Source organism: Pyrus communis, chromosome 13 (genome assembly GCF_963583255.1).
Source record: "Pyrus communis chromosome 13, drPyrComm1.1, whole genome shotgun sequence".
NCBI lineage: Eukaryota > Viridiplantae > Streptophyta > Magnoliopsida > Rosales > Rosaceae > Pyrus > Pyrus communis.
The window spans coordinates 18,584,031-18,604,778 of record NC_084815.1 but is presented as its reverse complement, the minus strand read 5'-3'; the positions used below and the strand labels follow the sequence as shown (position 1 = coordinate 18,604,778).

Below are 20,748 nucleotides of genomic sequence, written 5' to 3'. Positions count from 1 at the left end.
CTTTTGCAATATTTATAAAATAAAGTGACAGGTGAGTAAAAAGCATCACAATTCACAAGTGATAGACATTTCACATAATTCTAGAGGGCTTGACCTAGTTTTCCAAATCAGGTGGCATATATTGTTTACACAAATGGATTAATTAAATGCCACCAAGTTTTATTAGGAGAGTCAAATGCATTCGTATATCAAAGACGACTTTGGAGCCTTTTTAGTATGAATGGAATATGATATATACCTCAGGTGGTAATGTAATTAATCTCTAACCCATGCAATGGATATTCTAGTCAGGCTGCCACTCTAACGTGCAGAAGTCTTGACATAAATAATACATTACCAATTTATGACATATAATTATGTGGTCCTATCCATTACATTTTAGGAAAACTAATGAAAAAGATTTGAAAACTTTGAGTTTTAATGATAAGAACAAAATAAAAGGTAAAGTGAATAGTACCATAATCGACTTTTTAGTGTAAAAATGTGGTTTTTCGTTAAAGTAAACAGTACCGGAACCTTTTCGTTAAAGTTCCCTTACCTTTTTCGCTTATTTTATTGGCATGTTTTTTACTACAATATATATTATATTTCACATCTATTCAAAGTTGTAAAATATCAGTCATTTATTATTACGGTCGAGAATTATTCATCTTTACTTAAAAGTAAGAAATCTTAAACTCGAATTTCGAAAATGACAAGTTTGCAATCAACTTATTTTCTCATCCTTTTATTGTAAATATATCATTGATAGAAAAGAAATTGTGAAATACCAAGTGAAGAATGAACATCTTTTTAAAGGGAACCTCGACTGTACTTTTGAGAGAGGATTTTATCAATCAACCAAAAAATAGTAATAATGTTATTTGGAACACACAAAATTGACATACTCTTATTCATTTTCATTTGTAAATGAGAGATCTTATGTTCGATTCTCGCCAAATGCAAAGTTAAAACACATTATTGCTAGTCAATTGTGATGCTTAACCCACTCTTCTATTATGTTAATGTAAATAATATCATTTATTCAAAATATAAAACTGATATACTCTTTAATATAGGTGAATTTATAAAATAATAGGGATTTACTTCTATCCAATAGGTGGGAAATGTCCATGCAAAATGCATTGGAATATATTTTCTGTAAGGCATATAGGATTATCTCCCTTCTTTTTTTCCTCCCCTCCTATTTGAACGGTTACGGTTAAACCATGTCAACATCTTATATCAATTTATTATAGAAAAAAAAAGATAAAACAAAGAATGTGAGAGGAGAAAATGGAAGGGAATGGAAAAAGGAAGGAAGAAAATCCTAATCATTTCTATAAAATAATAGGCACCACTTCTATCCTTCAAGAGATGCGAAATGTCCCATCAAAATGCATTGGAATGAACATTTACAAATACTAGCAAAGATACCCGCGCTCTACTACGGGTTTGAAACCGTGACCACAATTTAGCACACCCATCCTTAAGTAATGGGACTAATTAACCTTTCCAACAATGATTAGCAACTAAAATTGATCCACAAATTAATAAAAAGAAAAGACCAAGTAAAAAACTGAACACTACTAGCAGATTCATTCATATGTATACATAATGCAGGTCCATAAATTTATCATGAGTTCAGGTGTAAACAACTTGATTGTGCTCATGTAAAAACATTTAACTCGTTATAATTAATACGTCGGAAAAATTAAAGAAAATTTGCTAAATGACCGAAAAAATATCCGTTATTAGATTTGATATCAAATTTATAGTCAGTTATGGGACTCTATTATTTACCACGGCACCTCAATTACCAGTCATTTCCTCCACTTCTACATCCACTGTTGCCGTCAGCAGGCTGTCAAGCATATCAATATTTGCATAAGATGAACCAACATTTGAAAAGTATAAGCAGATGGACCAACACAGAGAGAAATAACCTAAATTTACAGCAAGATGAAAGCTTAACAAACAAAAAAAATTTGGGTAAAAAATACCTAAATTTACAGACATATGCGAAAATAGGGTGCAAACATAATGTGCCTCGTTTTTACTATGGGTCAGTGAGGGTAAGAGAGTGTGTCCTTGGTGTTCTCACTCTCAGTACGACCTTGCTTGACAGAGATATGACCTTAGAAGCTGGTAAAACAGCATTGGTACTTACATTGGATATATGCAACCCGCTCTGGGAGCCATGTATCCAAAGTGGCAGATCTCACCTACGAAAGCATCCAAATCATCAGAATAATGCAGGAAAAAATAGAACCGAAACTCATTAGCATAACACATAAAATGTGGAATTGAGTACCATACAAATAATAAAACGAATTTAAAGTTTTTGCATAACCGAAAATTATACCTTTGATATATGTACCCCAAGACTCCTGTGGATCCCTGAACATTGCATGCATACGAAGATACCAAGATTCACGCTAACCAATCGTGGAGCTCTGCACCAAAAAATGGAAACACTACAACAATTTAGAAAAAAATAAATGTTTGACATATCTGTTTGCAGGGACGGAGCTAGAAATTTCTCCTAGTGGGGGCAACCCGAAAATCAACTAAGAAAACCTTATTATAGTATGGCTTATACCTAATATGATAATAAGGATGATTTTAAATGATGATGCATCACAATTCCAATGTTACAAAAATTTCAGTATAGTAGTGGAAAGTGACAAAGTGATAAGAAAAATATTAATACATGATTACGTAGGAGAGGTTTTTTGGTTTGAATGATAGAACAAGAGCACTTTTGCTCATATAATGTTTAATATGGAGTATATGCAATATGAAGGTATGTTAGATATTAGATACATATACTTTCTTCAAAGATAACGTGTGTGTATTATATAATTGTAGTCTACAACTTAATAAACGAATCACTTGAGTGGGGGGCATATGCCCCCAGTGAGTCTTCATTGGCTTCGTCCATGTCTGTTTGAGGTTACCCACACGACATGCGGTATGAAAATATATAGGATGTTATTTAAATTGAAAATATATCTAGTATTGCTGCAAATGATATATCTACAAATCGAAGTAATATTACAAAAAAATTATATTTCACCCATCTTACATAAAAATAAAACTCTGTAAAAAATTTAATTTATAAAAAATAAAAAATGAAAGCTAAAATTATATTTAAGACCTAATATCAATTGGTAACTGTTAATTGACTACTCTCTTTGATGAATGCTTCAACTGAAACATAGGTTCTAGGCAATTACATCTTTTATAGGCATGCCTCTGTTTCTCGAAAGACCAGTGACGAAAAGTTTTCATCATCATTTGTAGATCTGTAGCAGAAACAAACAATGAGAAACATGTCATTCAATTCTTGATTGTTACTAAGACAATTAATGAGGATGGAATTAGAAGTATGTCATTGCATTTCTCTTTTGTTCCATTTTTAATACCTATACATATATGTAGAAAATGCAGCACATGGTTACAGACCAGAAGTTAAATCCAAACGATACATATTTACATATGCAATTATTGTAATGTTGGAATTATGTAAACACCAATTAACTAATTAGATACCTTTTGCAATTTGAGAAGCAAAGAGTTGGCACATAGACTCCAGTATAAGACTCCTGAAATATACAACGGGTTTCGTTGAAACTTTGGGAATTGCTGAAACCACTGTGGTTAGATAAACAACATAGATTTCTTAGCAACAAAATAGAAGAAGAAAACGAAACGAAAAAGAAAACATATAGCAGCAAAAATACACAACATTTTTTTTTTGTAAATTAGTTACTTAGGCATTAATCTCCTTTATAATTGATAATCATATGATCGGTACCGTCACAATCTGAACCGTTTGAACAGGAGGGGATGAATTGGCTAAAGAGCTTCCGCCTTCGGAGAGCTCGAGCCAGAGGTTGTGGACGTTCTTGGTCCCGGGCTTGACCCTCCAAGAGGCCAGAGAGTCGGAGAGCAATCGTGGCTTGAGCCACTCAGAGAGGGACTGTGGGGTGGGGAATTTCACATAGAGCCTAACTATTCAGCCGGAAACAAAGAAGGCATAAAATCCCAGGCCAAGTTAGCCTGAGAAATGCCAAAAGATCCTAAAGCAGAACATACAAAAATAACTTGCTAAAAGGAACACAAATACAAGATCTCAAAAAAAAAGGGTGGTGCATAGACATTTAATGGGATGAAATATAATTCCAACAACAGATTTGATTGAAAGCAAAGTTAATCACAAAAAATATAATCAACAAACATTCAAGTTCATGGAAAAGGAAAAAACTGCAAAGCTCAAACCATATCACCCTTCGTTTTCGTTTTTTTGAGCTTAAGATATGGTGGTACGAAATGGTTATCAACCGAGAGTGCGCTTAACTACTTATTCTTAGCTGCCACCATTGTTAACGAAATGATATGCATCATATTTCTATTGAACTATTGTTTTCCTGTTTATATAACTCAGATTAATATGTGGTAGATAAGTTAAAAAATGTAAGTAACCACATTGTGTAAGAGCATTTTCTTTTGTGTTGGATATAAAATTGAAAACAGTGCGTTAATTTAATAAAAAACAACAGATACATCAGTATTGTAATATGTGTTTTTTGAGTAAGAATTTATGTTTTCATGTGTGGAGGATTTTGGTACACAATGGGAAGATTTTCTATGCCAACTTTACTGAACATAAAGTATTTAACCAAGAACTAATCTGTATTTGTGGAGGCATGTCCATGTATTTAACTGTAGTAAAAAATGAAGATCTATTTATACCGAACTTGATGAAATATGGTAACAAGCTGACCTTTGGAGGACCTGTAGTCATTTAATACTGTGTGACCTTGTGCCAACACAAAAAAACATAAAAGACAAAAAATATAACAAAAAGCGAGGGGCAAAACAACCATTCGACTTTACAAATTTGAAAACAGCAAGGGAAATAGAGGAAAAAGCGAGGTGCAAAGGGGTTCGGCCCTTGGTCATCAATAGTACTCAAAACTGAGTTTTAGTATACAGGATGATGATACATGTAAGTCCTAAATCAATTTTAAAAAAAAAACTCTAAATGAGGTGAACCCTATCCCTCTCTTATACTCTTATACTCTTCTATCTTCCCTTTGTTTTCCTCCCCCAATTCTAAGTCATTCTTCCACCCTTGGTATGTCGATTTTATCTCACCTTAACATTTTATATCCAACCTGCAACCCAGCTCTCTTCAAATTGTATTTAAAACAATGAAGTGGTTGCATAAGAATGGTGCAAAAAGGCATAATGCAATCCAATTGTAAATCGGTCCAATAAAAAATTCAAACCAAAAAAAGTCTTCATCTCTCTCATCAGACAAAAATTATCAAATCTAACAGAATTCCTGATCACAACACATAACATAAACTAATAAAACATTACTCAAATAACGATTTAATTTTTAAAATTAAAAATTAAAGAGAATCAAATACGCATATTTGGAAAAAAAAAAAAAAAAAAAAAAAGGGAATGATTCCATATGTAAATCTCACCCTCAACAGTTTTACAATACTACCCAACTTTTCAAAGGCTTGTTAGGCTTCTTAATGTATTTTCTTCTACAACATTTGAGCATGCATGATAGTGGAGAAGTTGAGGTTCTATTGTAAATTCAATTGTTAATATGAGAAGTAGCATAATTTATTTATAAGACGAATGTAAGGTTCTTTTATTCATTAACGTGTGATTCATTCTCAACACGCTCTCTCACGTGTGATGAATTTTTTCAAGTCTAACACATAGACAACACGAACAGACGTGGAGCACGTTTGGCAATTGGCTTTACACTTGGGACAACTTGTTCTGATACCAAGAAGAAAGTTGATGTTCCATTATAAATTCATCGGTAATATGGAGAGTAGATCAACTTATAAGTCTCTGCAAGGTCCATATTACCATCAATGTGATATTCATTCTCAACACACTTTATGGTGGAACCTCAACTTCTTTCGTTGTATTAAAGAAAATTATCTCACGTGTGAAATCTAACGGATCACACAGACTTGACTATAGAAAATGAATCTGCCTTTCATTCAATACAATCTGATAATTACACAAAGTCTGATATATATATTGTGGGCATTCTAACAGATTACACTTATGCCCTTAACCAAACTAACAAACTACAAAACAACTAAAACAAACTATAAGCAATTCTTATGAACACTTTGATGACTCTTTACACCCCCTCAAGCTGAACTTGGAAGCATCAAAAGAACCAAGAGAAAGCTTGGACTGAAGATAGAGGAATCGTTGCCGAGACAGAGACTTAGTATGAATGTCGGCCAATTGATATTGACTACAAACATATTGAACCTTGATGAGATGGGCAAGAACCAGCTCACGGATGTAATGATAGTCAATTTCAACGTGTTTAGTCCGGGCATGAAAAACTGGATTAGAAGCTAAAGATATTGCAGAGATATTATCACACCAGAGATGAGGAATCTGAGGTAGGTGAAAACCAATATCTCGGAAAACTTTACAAATCCAAGTTATTTCAGCCGAAGTGTGAGCCAAAGACCTGTACTCAGCCTCAGTAGAGGATCGAGCAACCGTTGGCTGTTTCTTGGCACTCCAACTAATCAAATTAGAACCAAGGAAGATGCAATAGCCACTGGTGGACCTTCTGTCAAAGGTGCACCCTGCCCAATCAGCATCAGAGTATGCTGTAAGGTGCAGATTTCCGGGTTTGAACCATAAGCCATGAGTGAGAGTACCTTTTAAAAATCGGAGAATTCTTTTAGCAGCTTGAAGATGGGAATCCCTCGGAGCATGCATGAATTGACATACTTGATTCACAGCAAAAGATATATCTGGCCGAGTCCAGGTAAGATATTGCAATGCACCAACTAAGGATCGATACTCTGTGGGATTAGACAAGAGAGAACCAGTATGATCAAGTTTGGCCGTGCCTAAGGGAGTGGAACATGGTTTAGCGCCATCCATTGTAGTCTTCTGAAGAAGGTCAAGTAAATATTTGCCTTGGTGTAAGAATATACCTTCAGGAGACTGGTGCACTTCAAGTCCCAAAAAATAATGCAATGAGCCTAGATCTTTGACAGGAAAAACAGTGCTCAGTTTGTTGATAAAATGCTGACAGAGTGTAGCATTAGGACCAGTTACCAAAATGTCATCAACATATACAAGGATGATCACCAAGGTGGGAGCTCGTAAGACAAACAAAGAGGCATCAGAAGAAGACTGCTGAAAACCAAAAGATCTCAATACCTGAAATAATTTGTCAAACCAAGCCCTTGGAGCCTGTTTAAGACCATAAAGGGACTTTTTAAGCTTGCAGACATGATGTGGAAAAGAGGGATCAGTAAAGCCAGGAGGCTGCTGCATAAAAACATCTTCTTGTAAATCCCCATGCAAGAAGGCATTACTAATGTCTAACTGATTTAAAAACCAGTGAAACTGAGCAGCAAAAGACAACAGGATACGAATGGTAACAGGCTTGGCTACAGGACTGAAAGTTTCTTTATAATCGATGCCTGCTTGTTGGTGAAATCCTTTGGCAACAAGGCGAGCCTTATAGCGATCAACAGAACCATCAGGATGTTGCTTAATCCGAAAGACCCATTTACAACCAACAACATTGTGAAGAGGAGAAGAGGGGACAAGAACCCATGTCCCTGTAGATTGCAATGCATTAAACTCTTCTTGCATAGCAGTTCTCCAGTGAGCATGCTTGGAAGCTTGCAAATAAGTAGATGGGACAAAATCAATAGAAGAGGGAAGAGGATGCTTGGTGGCCGAGAAGGCCTTGGGTTTGAATATCCCTGCTTTTGACCGAGTGAGCATAGGATGAGTATTGTGCACAGGAGAAGCAACAGAAGGAACCGAGATGGGAAGACCAATGGAATCAACAGTAGGATCATGTGAATCAATAGTAGCAGCCAGTAGATCATGGGAAGGAACAGGAGCAGCAGGTGAAGCAATAGAATCAGCATGTGAAGCAATAGGAGCAGCATGTGAGTCAATAGGAGCAGTATGAGCAGTGGGGGTAGTAGGAGCATGGGAGGCAATAGGGGCAGTAGGTGGGACAGTAAGTGAGGCACTAGTAATGCAGGATCGGGAAGAATGAGGGACAGTGAACTGCAAATCAACTGAAGACACAACTGGAGATGCAGTATTAAATTGGGAAGCACTCGGGGACAATGGGTGAGAGTGATGAAATGGGAATGTAGATTCATCAAAAATAACATGACGAGATATATAGATCCTCTGTGTCAATGGATCCAAGCACCGATATCCCTTATGTTGAAGACTATACCCCAAGAACACACAATACTTACTTTTGCTGTCCAGTTTGGAAGTTGTATAAGGCTTAAGCCATGGAAAACAGCTGCAACCAAAGACCTTCAGCCGACCATAATCAGGAAAAGTATGAAATAATAATTCCCATGGAGACTGCATCATGCCAGAAATTGGAAGGCGATTAATCAAGTATATAGCAGTGGAAAAGGCCTCTACCCAGAAAACATGAGGCACATTAGAAGCAACCAAAAGTGTGCGAGCAGTCTCGACCAGATGACGATGTTTTCGTTCTGCACAACCATTCTGTTCAGGTGTATGCGGACAACTGAATTGATGTATAATACCATGAGTTTTGAAAAAATTCTGTAGTGCAGTGCTAGTAAATTCACCCCCTGAATCTGAACGAAACACTTTGATTTTATTGCCAAGAAGGTTTTCTACATAACTCTTGAACTGAACCAATACAGAATACACTGCAGATTTTGATTGTAAAGGAAAGAACCAACTATATTTACTATAGTCATCTACAATCAACAGATAGTATCTAGATCCACTCACTGACATAACAGGAGCTGGACCCCAGAGATCACAATGTAAAAGATCTAAACAAGAAGAAGAAGTAGAACTAACAGAACTGAACGGCTGCTTGTGACTTTTTGCAAGAGCACAGTTAGAACAAAAGAAATCCACTGAAGTCTTTCCTGTGAGAGCAAGCTTATTTGTTGAGAGAACACGCCTGAATATTGAGGAAGAAGGATGACCAAGTCGACTGTGCCAAACTGAAATCGGTGCTTTGACACTTATTAAGGCAGTAGGTGAAGTAGCAGAGCGATGAGATGACTGAGATGTACATTGCAGGGGATAAAAACCATCTTTAACTGGGCCCCGCAAAAGCGTCTTCCCCGTAGAACGATCCTTTACAAAGGATCCATCAGAATTAAGAGTCAAAGAACAGTAATTATCTTTGAGAAATTGATATGCAGATAGTAAATTGTGCTGCATTTGTGGTACATGAAGAACATTTTGCAGTGTAAAGGTAGCAGAGGGAGTATGTAAAAAAGAAGAACCAACATTGGTAATTGGCAAACCTTTACCATCACCAATGTAGACCTTGTCTTCACCACGGTAAGGAGTAGGAGATGAAATGTTAGAGATGTCATTTGTAATGTGAGAAGTTGCACCCGAATCAATAAGCCAAGAAGGAGTGGGCTTTGATGAAAATTGTGCACACATAGCAGCAAGTTTAGCAGGAGGAACTTTGCCAAATATATCAGGATTCATTCGATCAAAACAGTCAATAGCCTCATGACTGTTTGATCCACAGATTTGACACTGGATACCACGAGAGCCTTGAGAGTTACCACGAAAGCCTTGAGAGTTGCCACGAAAGCCTTGATAATTGCCACGAAAATTTGTACCTTTATAAGTGCCACGACGTCCACGAGCATTGCCTCTATAGTTTCCACGATGACTACCACGGTAATTACCGCGAGAAGACTGAGATTGAACAGCAAAAGCTTGGTGCGGTGGCGGTGTAGGCAAAAGAGGAGGCAGCGAGTGAGCAGCAAAGGCATGGAAAGGCTCTGTGGTGTTAGAGGAAGCAGCTTTCTTCCTTCTAGTCATTGATAATTCCTTGGTGAGCAGTAAGCCATGCAATTCATCCAGAGTTGTATGGGAAAGACGAAGAAGAAGAGAATCAGTAAAAGATTCAAACTCATCAGGTAAGCCAGCCAGTGTGGCCGCAATTAGGTCACGATCTGTGACAGGAGCACCAGCCGCCATCAAGGCATCAGAGATTTCCTTGATTTGTTGAAGATAATCAGAAATTGACTGTGAACCTTTCTGAATGGATTGGAGACGAGATCGTAACTGATGAATGTGAGCATCAGAGACTCCTCCAAAGCGCTGCTCAAGCTTGATCCATAGATCCCGAGACGACGAGACACCAACAGTGAAAGGAATCACTTCTTCAGACAGAGTAGAATTCAACCAGATGAGAAGATTCTGATCTTTCTCATTCCAAATGTCAAAGTCGGGATTGATAGAGCGATCAGAAAGAAGAGGTGATGGACAGACCTCAGTACCTTCAATGATGCCAAGGAGCTTATACCTGCGCAGAATTGGAGCAAATAATGCACGCCAGGGGAGATAATTGGAGCGTTTGAGTTTAATTGGCACCATACTTCCAATGTTTTGGATCGTCAGAGAAGCATATGAAGACGAAGACATGGCAGAATTTGACGAATTAGGGTTTGGAGCTTGCACCGACTCAAGGGGAGAAGACGAATTGGACGGAGTCGCCATGGCTGATTGCAGCGAGAAAGACACCAAACAACAAGATCGAAGCAACAATCGAAGAAGAACAATGAAGAATCACAGCAAAATTCAGAGAGAAAGATCAGAAATTGAGAGCGAAAGCGAAGAGGATCGAGAGAGAGAAGGCCGTGAGGCAAGACGGTCGTGATACCATATAGAAAATGAATCTGCCTTTCATTCAATACAATCTGATAATTACACAAAGTCTGATATATATATTGTGGGCATTCTAACAGATTACACTTATGCCCTTAACCAAACTAACAAACTACAAAACAACTAAAACAAACTATAAGCAATTCTTATGAACACTTTGATGACTCTTTATTGACATCATCTCATAAATGTTGTCTACATATTTAGTTTGAACATAAAAAAACATAAAAAGAGAAAAACAGCACAGAATAGAACAGAACAAAACAAAAAGGAATCTAGCACTGGATCTGATGAACTGCTAAATTCACTCCTACGTAAACTTAAAACAAATCTTATGGGAAAAATATAGGAAGCGTCGTGACAAGTCAAAATTAGTCATGGCAATCAAGGGCTCGTGAAGAAGGGACTGGTGTAAGAGAGTCTAGGGGTTAGTATAGTAGTAGTACAGTTTAAAATACCCAAATCACCGTCACAAAAACTTTATTTTATTTAAATTATAACATGTTCTTATTTTTCATAATAAATTTTAAATGTAAGATTCCGACTGTGAGATTTCAAAAATCCTGTGCAAAATTTGAAAAAGAACCCCTCCTTAAAATAGTTTAAAAAAAATAATAATGTATTGATGCTACAAAACAATCATTTAAATCAAAATAAATTTTAGCACTCACTAGTTACAAGTTTACAAATGTCATTAATTATAAATAAAAAGACAAACATAACATTCAATAAATAATTGAAAGCAGTTCATTCTGAAACAACCAAATATGAAAAACAAAAAACTTCAAATCTATAACTTTGAAGTTTCACTTGAACATATAACATTATTATATAAAAAAAATTGAAAAAAATATTTTTTTAGGGTGTTATTACTGGCATGCAAAATATCTCATTTTAGGCTGAATTTTTATATTTAGAAAGAAAACAATTACTCTTATAAGAAGTAGACAATGAGATGTTAAAGTGCTTACAAAAAAAAACAATCATGGGATTGCTCTAGCCCAAACCCACTTAACTTCGGAATTCCGATGGTACCCTAAGCCAATGAATTCCCAAAATGCCTCATGCTAGGTAGAGATGAGAATATACATATAAAGCTTACAGGATCCACTCCCCTGGGCGATGTGGGATATAACAATAAAATTGTCAGATCGCGGCCTGGGCCCCCACCACATCCCAGGCTCGACTCCACCGTAGCATGATATTGTCCGCTTCAGGCCCCTACCACGCCCTCACTGTGACATCCCACATCGCCCAGGGGAATGATCCTTATATGTATATTCTCATCTCTACCTAGCACGAGGCCTTTTAGGAGCTCACTGGCTTCGGGTTCCATGGGAACTTCGAAGTTAAGCGAGTAGCGCGCGAGAGCATTCCCAGGATGGGTGACCCATCGGGAAGTTCTCGTGTGAGTTCCCAGAAACAAAACCGCGAGGGCGTAGTAGGGGCCCATAACGAACAATATCATGCTACAGTAGTGGAGCGGGCCTAGGTTGTGATGGGGGCCTGAGCTGGGATGTGACAATTTGGTATCAGAGCCTAACCCTGGCCATGGTGTGCCGACGAGGACGTCGAGCCCCTAATGGGGGTGGATTTTGACATCCCACATCGCCCAGAGGAGTGATCCTTATATGTATATTCTCATCTCTACCTAGCACAAGGCTTTTTGGGAGCTCACTGGCTTTAGGTTCCATAGGAACTCCGAAGTTAAGCGAGTTCGGGCGAGAGCATTCCCAGGATGGGTGACCCACTGGGAAGTTCTCGTGTAAGTTCCCAGAAACAAAACCGTGAGTGTCACATTCTGGCCCGGGCCCCCATCACAACCCAGGCCCTCTCCATTACCGTAGCACGATATTGTTCGTTTTGGTCCTCGACTACACCCTCACGGTTTTGTTTCTAGGAACTCACACAAGAACTTCCCGATGGGTCACCCATCCTGGGAATGCTCTCGCGCGCTACTCACTTAACTTCGGAGTTCCCATGGAACCCGAAGCCAGTGAGCTCCCAAAAGGCCTTGTGCTAGGTAGAGATGAGAATATACATATAAAGCTTACAGGATCCACTCCCTTGAGCGATGTGGGATGTAAAAGCAAAAATTTTGAGGCCCTTCAAATTTGGGGCACTGTACGATTGCACTATTCGCTCCCCCTCAACGCCCCATTTGATAAGATATATCAAATCTATTAACTTGTTTTAGAATTATAACTACACATAACTATGTTTCGTTATAATACATGCAAAAATTTCCATGGAGTGTAGGAGAATTTGGGAGTATGATATGGTAATGGACCTAAGAGCAACTCTAGCATATCAAGGCCCCATAGGGCAACTTCTTATTGAATAGCCTTTAGTGAACAATAACTTCCTTTAATGAACAGTAATTGTCTTTTGCATCTCCACCCCTAAACTGAATAGTCATGGCAATATGTAATAAAATATTAGTATTTTTTATTTTATAAAATCATAAAAAATAATTTTATTTCAAATTTTTAATCGGTCTCATTATACCACGTTTCATTAAATAAGAAATTACAACTCAAAGTATTTGAGAAAATATAAAATTGTGGTGTAAGGTGGAAGGTAATGATAAGATATTTATAGAAAAATTAAATCTTTTTTTTTTTAAAAAATTTTTTCGGATTTTTTATTAATTTTTTACATTTTTTTATTAATTTCATAATGTGGTTGACGTAACGTCAGCCAAGTATCATGTGGCCTTAGGCTCTCGGGCCACCAATTCGAGCTGGGCCTCTCACTCGGGCCCCCTGCCCAATCGCTCGCATGGGCTGGATAAGGTAGTTGGGGCTATTGTGTCATCAAAGTCGCCGGTCCATCAAGCTCTAGCTCCCGTTGGAGTTGCTCTAATGGTGATCTACTTCTCTACAATACCACTTAAAGTACTACTCTTTTCCTTGGTTTAACATCGATGGCTTCATCATGCATTCACGTCGTCTTGTCTCTCTCCATCTCTGATTCGACACCCTGGCATCAAATGGACTATATTACCCTCGACTTTAGGTCACATTTACTATAACCATTCACCAACCAACCTTTTTCAGCTTTTATGTTTTGAATTCTACTACATAAAAAGGTACAGTATATGGCCAACTTCGCATCTCTGTTTTTGCATGTGGACCAGACTGCCCTCTTGGCTTCATTGATTGTTTATGTCTCTGCTCCAAAACTAAAGGACTAGAAAGTTAGATTTATGCAATTCCAAAATTAAGTTAGATGTCACTTAGTACTACGGTTTAGTGATATTCTTCTTCACTTGTAAGTATGAGATTTTAGGTTCGATTCTCACCAATGGCGAATTTGAACCACATTATTATTAGCTCATTATGAGACTAATGCATCTCATTCCCCCTTAATGTAGATAATATCGTTTATTCAAAAAAAACATTAAAGTTAGGTTTAGGCATTATTTCAGTTTACAAATCTGTATTTGTTTTATGTTGAGCTCCTTCAAAGTAAAGTTTTCTTTCTTTATTTAGATCGATGGAAATGTTATTAAAACCCCAACTCTGAATTTGGTTACACAAACATGATCTCTGTCCCTATGGGGCAAAACTAAAACAACCTCCCATACAAGGGGAAAAGACTTGGCTACTTACCAACTACTAAGTACCTCTAACGTGCGATAACTAACAATCGTCACGTAATTAGGTCATCGTCACTTGATAAGTGTGCTATTCATATAATGTGTTGGTGATATGTTAAAATCTCTTTACTATAACACACACATAAAGGTCTCATATCACACATTTAGATAAGCTTTTGTTTTTCTACATGGGGACTAGTACTCAGAATTGGGGGTGCTAAATAACTCGACAAATTGCTCAACATCAACAATACTAGAGTCAACATAAACAATACATACATTTATGAGGTTTCAAGTTTTTTTTTATTAGTAGATACCAAGGTTTTAAAAGGTCGTAGACGTTAAAATCGAACGGCGAATAGGAGTCAAGTGTCTAGGAGTCTGGACCTAAGTGAAGGCCTATGCGGTTTTTTTTTTATTTTAAATTTTAATTAAATTTTTATATAACATATAAATAAATATTAATTAAAAAATACATATGGTGCAAAATAGAATGACATATAAATAATAAAATATTAGAACATATTGAAAATATGAAGAATAAGCATATAATGAGTGTTCGCTCAAGTATCCAACAAGTATTTTACAATTTATTAAAAAATAAAGAACAAAAAGGAAGTTATGTGCAAATGAGAGTCGCGACTTAAGTGATCTAGGTGGGTGCCTACATGGGTCTAGGCAGACTAGGCGGACATCTAAGCAAGTGTAGATGTCCTTTCTTATTTTTAAATGCTAGAAATTGATCGTGGTGGTAGTCAGCTGCCTAACACCTAAAGACTGTTGGAACACTGGCAGATGCACACTACTTTTCCATTTTTCTTCAACATTTATGTTTATTTGGACTGTTTAGATCTAACTGATAAACAAACAAGATTGTGCAGAAAAATATGTACTCATTTCTTTTAAACTAAACTGGAAATCTGTAATAAGATGAGCATTTTGGAAAATATACAGAGAAAAATAACAAATAAAAATAGAAAAACAGAGGGGCAAAGGCGCAGAAAGTTTAGCCAGTGCCATTTGCCAATGCATGCCATTGCTTAAGAATAAAGGGGCATTATTGGCAGTTAAAGACTTAAAGCTGCCATGGCTTTTGTCATTTTCGAAAACATTTTGAATAAATATTATTTCCCCATCATGATTCATGACAGAACAACGGAATAGATGAGACATTATAATTACTGGGTGTATCTTTGCCTTCGCCAGTCACCACCTTTAATTAATTGTAATATTTACCCCTTAATTATTTTCATGAAATAAGTTTAAATTTTAAATTTGTGTATACTCATTAGATAGATTTTAAAATTTAAACTAATTTAACAATAATAAAACGATCAAAAATATATAATTACCAGGGAAGAGGGAACCCATCTCCCCTCCCATCAGAGTGTTTGATAGGTTTAAGAAAGGCCCCTTCCTTGACTCCATCAAATTTCAATTTCCTTTCCCTTTCCTTTTCCTTTTCCTTTTCCTTTTCAAATTTATATGTCACTGTTTCATGACATGATTTTGTTGCCGTCCGTACGAAAAGCTGTGCGCTTTCTCTAGGTTGCTGCTGCTCATATTCTTCCTAAAGCTTCCTCTCATAAACCAAAAGGGCGTTTCCTTAAAGCTGAGGACATTTTTCAACCAGATGGGTCTCAGCAGACCTCACAAGGTCGGCAATGGAGTCCCCGCCAGATGGGTTTCTCTCTTCTGCATTGCCAGCTTCTTCCTCGGTGTTCTTGTTGTCAACAGGTTCTCTCTCTCTCTCTAAGATCTTGTGCTGAGGTGGTTCTCTCAGCTTCTAGATTTGCTTCTCAGTCTAATGGGGATTGTAAATTTTCATTCTTTTAATGTTGTTTGCTGCCAATGAGCTTTCTTTTTTTCGACCATTTTGCTGCTTTTTGCAAATGATGCTCTGGTTTCTGGATTCAAGTTCTATTTGCACCATTGTTTGAAATTTAGGATGTTTGCTATCTATTTGGTAATTTTGAAATGTACTGAAGTTGCCAATTGGAGTAATGGGTGCTAAATCTTGGTCGTAATTTGAAGTTACATGAATTGGCGTAATGAATATGTTGTGATCTATTGGCTTTTTAGTGTGGAAAGTAGTAGATTCAGTGATGTTTAGCGCTGGAATCTGAGAGGTTAACTCTGATTGGCCGGAAAGCAGATTTTTCAAGTTTCATAGAAATTTGGGGAGCTGGTTGATCGATTTTAAGTTGGAGGCCAGGCACTAGGAAAATGGTTTCGAGTTAACTCCTTTGGATGGTAAATAATGGCAGCCGGTTGACAAAGTTCAGTGGTGCTGAAAGAGATTTCTAGCCAGTGGAATCGGTGACAAGCCGGCAACTTGAAGACGAATGTGCACCCAATAGGATTACTCTTGATTGGCTTAGCTTTGCGCTGAATGTGCACCCAAATCTCCTATATCTCTGATATTTCATAGAAATATAAGGCGAGTGTTGATCAATCTCCACGAAAGTCCAATTCCCTCGAGACACTTGGCTGGTGAAGCCCAACTATGGTACCCAAATCACATGAATGTGATGAGAGGATTTAACGTAACTATACTACCATATGGTAAAGTATGAACTGTAAATTGCAAGGAAACAAAATTGTTTTAATCTATCCAACTCATGTGATATGAGATTATATTATCTGGTTCATAGTGTTCTTTTCCAAGTACACATTCATCGGTCAGTTACTGATGTTTATCTTGCAGGTTTTGGGGTGATCCCGATCCAGAGAAAATTGATGAGGAGGCTTCACCACTGGAGAAAGATCAATCAAGAAGAGTTCTGCATCCCATAGCTAATTGTGAGAAGAAGGCAAGTTACAAGATTCAAATATTTATTAGCTCCATTTCTGTGGTAACTCGTTAATAATTTATCCGTTCTACTGCAGGAGGCTGCTAATGGCGTAGGAGACATCCTTTCTCAAGTCTCGCAAACACATGATGTGATCATGTAACTTCCCTTATCCTTCTATTATTTGTTGAAGAAATCTCATAACAGCTCACAATCATTTTACGTATTTCAAATATATACACATTAATATTGGTATGTTATTGAAATTTATGTTGCATTTTTTTCCAGGGCATTGGATAAGACAATTTCCACATTGGAGGTCCAGCTAGCGACAGCTAGATCTTCCAAATCTGGAAATGATGAAGGATCTCCTATGGTGATAAAACCAGGAGGTGAGCCATTGAAAGAGCGCCAAAAGGTTTTCTTTGTGATGGGAATCATGACTGCCTTTAGCAGCCGGAAACGAAGGGAGTCAATCAGGGAAACGTGGATGCCACAAGGTTCAAATCCAAATTTTCAATATTCATTTCTCTCACTAAAAGATTAGTTGCCGGCATTGCTGTTATAAGAAATACGCATATACATATGCACACACACATAACTTATTAGTTTATCACTTTTCCAGGGGATGAGTTAAAGAAGTTAGAGGAAGAAAAGGGAATTATAATGCGGTTTGTTATTGGACACAGGTAGGCTTTATATTGCAAGTGACTAGCTTAATAAACTGCTTGCTTCAGAAAGAAAATTTTAACAAAACTTACTGGTTCTTTTTTTGCCGTCAGTGCAACTCCAGGGGGTGTTTTGGATCGTGCCATTGAGGCAGAAGAGGAGAAACATAAGGATTTTTTCCGACTAGTAAGTAACTGAGTGCCTGGGACCAAATTACCTGTTATCTCCAGTTAGTTGTTTGGAGACTCGTGCAATGCTTGATGCATATATATTGTCTTGGGACCAATCAGGGGAACAAAATTCTGAAACTCTTTGGTCAGCTTTTGTTAGTTAGTTGTTTTAAGATCTAGATTGTCCTTTGGTTCAAACTGCATATCACTTCGGTGGACCTTATGTATTGTTTACCATTGTATGTATGCAGAATCACATAGAAGGATATCGCGAATTGTCGTCAAAAACCCAAATATATTTTACGGCAGCTGTCTCTAAGTGGGATGCTGACTTTTATATCAAGGTTGATGATGATGTGCACATAAATCTTGGTTAGTGTGTATATATTTAATTCAGCTGTTTCTGCTATGGAAATAAGGGGACGAAACAATTGATAGAGAATCTGCGACACTAAATTAATTTCAATATTTGACAGGAATGGTTGGTTCTACTTTGGCCCGTCATAGATCAAAACCTCGTACATATATCGGTTGCATGAAGTCTGGACCTATCCTGGCGAATAAGTAAGCAGCCAAATGTTGTGCATCTCTCTTGTTTAATTTATGTTCGTCATTCATCATCTGTACCTATTTTGATAGGGGGGTCAAGTACCATGAACCGGAATATTGGAAATTCGGAGAGGAGGGAAATAAGTATTTTCGCCACGCAACAGGTCAAATATACGCAATTTCCAAAGATTTAGCAACTTACATCTCAGTGCATCAGTTAGTGCTCTTGTGCAGTCTCATTTTGCTCTGGTTTTTTTCTTGTACGCACAAAAAATATTCTACATTTTTTTCTTCCCATATAACTTCAAAAAGTTCTGTTTTCCACTTCAGCCACATACTTCACAAATATGCAAATGAGGATGTCTCTTTGGGTTCTTGGTTTATTGGTCTTGATGTTGAGCACATTGACGAGCGAAGCCTTTGCTGTGGAACTCCTCCTGGTAAGTTCTTGGCAATGTGATTTATCTCCACTTCAAGACATTAACCAGTTAGTTTATTTATGCATATGCCATCCAGATTGTACATTTTGCTTTTCTAGATAATTAGATGATTCGTCCATTGAGAATACAACTCTCCATAGCTATTAAAACTCATCTTATTGATCGTCAAAAGCTCTCATTAAAATAAGTACTTTTCTTGAAAGCCACACAAAAAGATCACATTATAATCAGTTCGTTTTCGATACTATTAAGCTCTATTTCAACTCAAAACTGTCTTATCTTTCTCAGAGTGTGAGTGGAAAGCTCAAGCAGGAAACCCTTGTGCTGCATCATTCGACTGGAGCTGCAGCGGCATATGCAAATCGGTGGAGAGAATGGAGGAGGTGCACGAGCGATGTGGGGAAGGTGATGAAGCTATTTGGCACACTAGTTTCTGAAACTTGGCACGTTTGATTGTGATGTAAATGTGTATGAGCTGACAGAAAATTGGTTAAACAAAAACCTGCTGCCCCATTTTTGCTATTATTTATGCCCCTGGGACAGTTGGTATATGATTAAGTTAATCATTGCACAGTGAATCTTGAGTCAGAAAATATGGAGAAAATTCTTTCTTTCCAACTTTGAACCGTTTGGATATTTTTTTTCGGGTTATTATACAAAATGGTCCCTGAGATTTGCATGATCAATAGAAATGGTTCATGAGATTGAAAATCAATAGAAAGGGTCATTGAGATTGTTCATCATCCATGATTTTGGTTCTTCTGCTATAAACTCTTTGGACAATTTTCAAGGCTTCGTAACTCAATCGATTTTTAACCAAATTCGACCCATAATATATCAAAATGAAGATAAGAAAGTGTAGAACAAGATTGTACCTATTAGGAAGCCCAATGATTGCCGGAGATGGCCTGAAAATAGCCTGAAAGGTGACTGATCCGTGGGAAAACTGGAAAACTCGTCAGACACTAGGTAAATTTTAAAAGTTCATAACTTCTTCAATTCTCAATGAAATTGAGTCATTCAAAAACCAAAATCATACTTCTTGGCGAGACGAAGAGAATGGTATCTTTTTTTACTGCTAACTCATCGTGGTTTGGCCGGAAAACTGCTCAAAAGTGGCTAACTCGAACGGTTAGCCACTTTTGAGCCGTTATCCAACCAAACCACGGCGAGTTAGCCTTCGAAAAAGGTACCATTCTCTTCGTCTCATCAAGAAGTATTATTTTTGTTTTTGAATCACTTGATTTGGTTGAGTATTGAAGAAGTTATGAACGTTTAAAGTTTACCCAGTTTTCGGTGAGTTTTCCAATGTTCCCACGAACCAGTCACCTTTCAGGCTATTTTCCGTCTATCTCCGGCAACCATTGGGCTTTCAAATAGAAATAATATTCTACACTTTCCTATCTTCATTTTGATATATTAAGGGTCGAATTTGGTTAAGAAACGATTGAGTTACAAAGCTTTGAAAATTGCCCAAAATTGTTTTTAACCAAAGGACCAAAATCATGGATAGTGGACAATCTTAGGGACCATTTTTATTGATTTTCAATCTTATGGACCATTTCTATTGATCATGCAAATCTCAGGAAACATTTTGTATAATAACCCTTTTTTTTCTTTCCACTTTTATGAGTTGGGAGGATTTACTTTGAACATGTTAAGTATCATGTCGCGTCTTGGACAGTTATGTATTGACATATATAAGTATATCGGAAGCATATTAATGAATTGAGACCCCAAAATGACAGTGTACATATTTCTTGTAAATTGCTCTCCTTGATCGGATATTTAAGAATACAAGGAAA

General features: G+C 37.1%; 1 protein-coding gene across 1 annotated transcript; it reads left to right on the top strand.

Annotated features, from left to right (window-relative positions):
- Positions 1-15,699: 15,699 nt before the first annotated feature.
- LOC137713001 (beta-1,6-galactosyltransferase GALT31A-like) lies at positions 15,700-19,591 on the top strand. Its single transcript, XM_068452229.1, has 11 exons — positions 15,700-16,060; positions 17,031-17,136; positions 17,213-17,274; positions 17,404-17,615; positions 17,741-17,804; positions 17,898-17,970; positions 18,206-18,326; positions 18,431-18,518; positions 18,594-18,719; positions 18,834-18,943; positions 19,232-19,591. Exons 1-11 carry the CDS (start codon positions 15,957-15,959, stop codon positions 19,378-19,380), a joined length of 1,215 nt encoding a protein of 404 aa, XP_068308330.1. The 5' UTR covers positions 15,700-15,956; the 3' UTR covers positions 19,381-19,591.
- Positions 19,592-20,748: the final 1,157 nt, after the last annotated feature.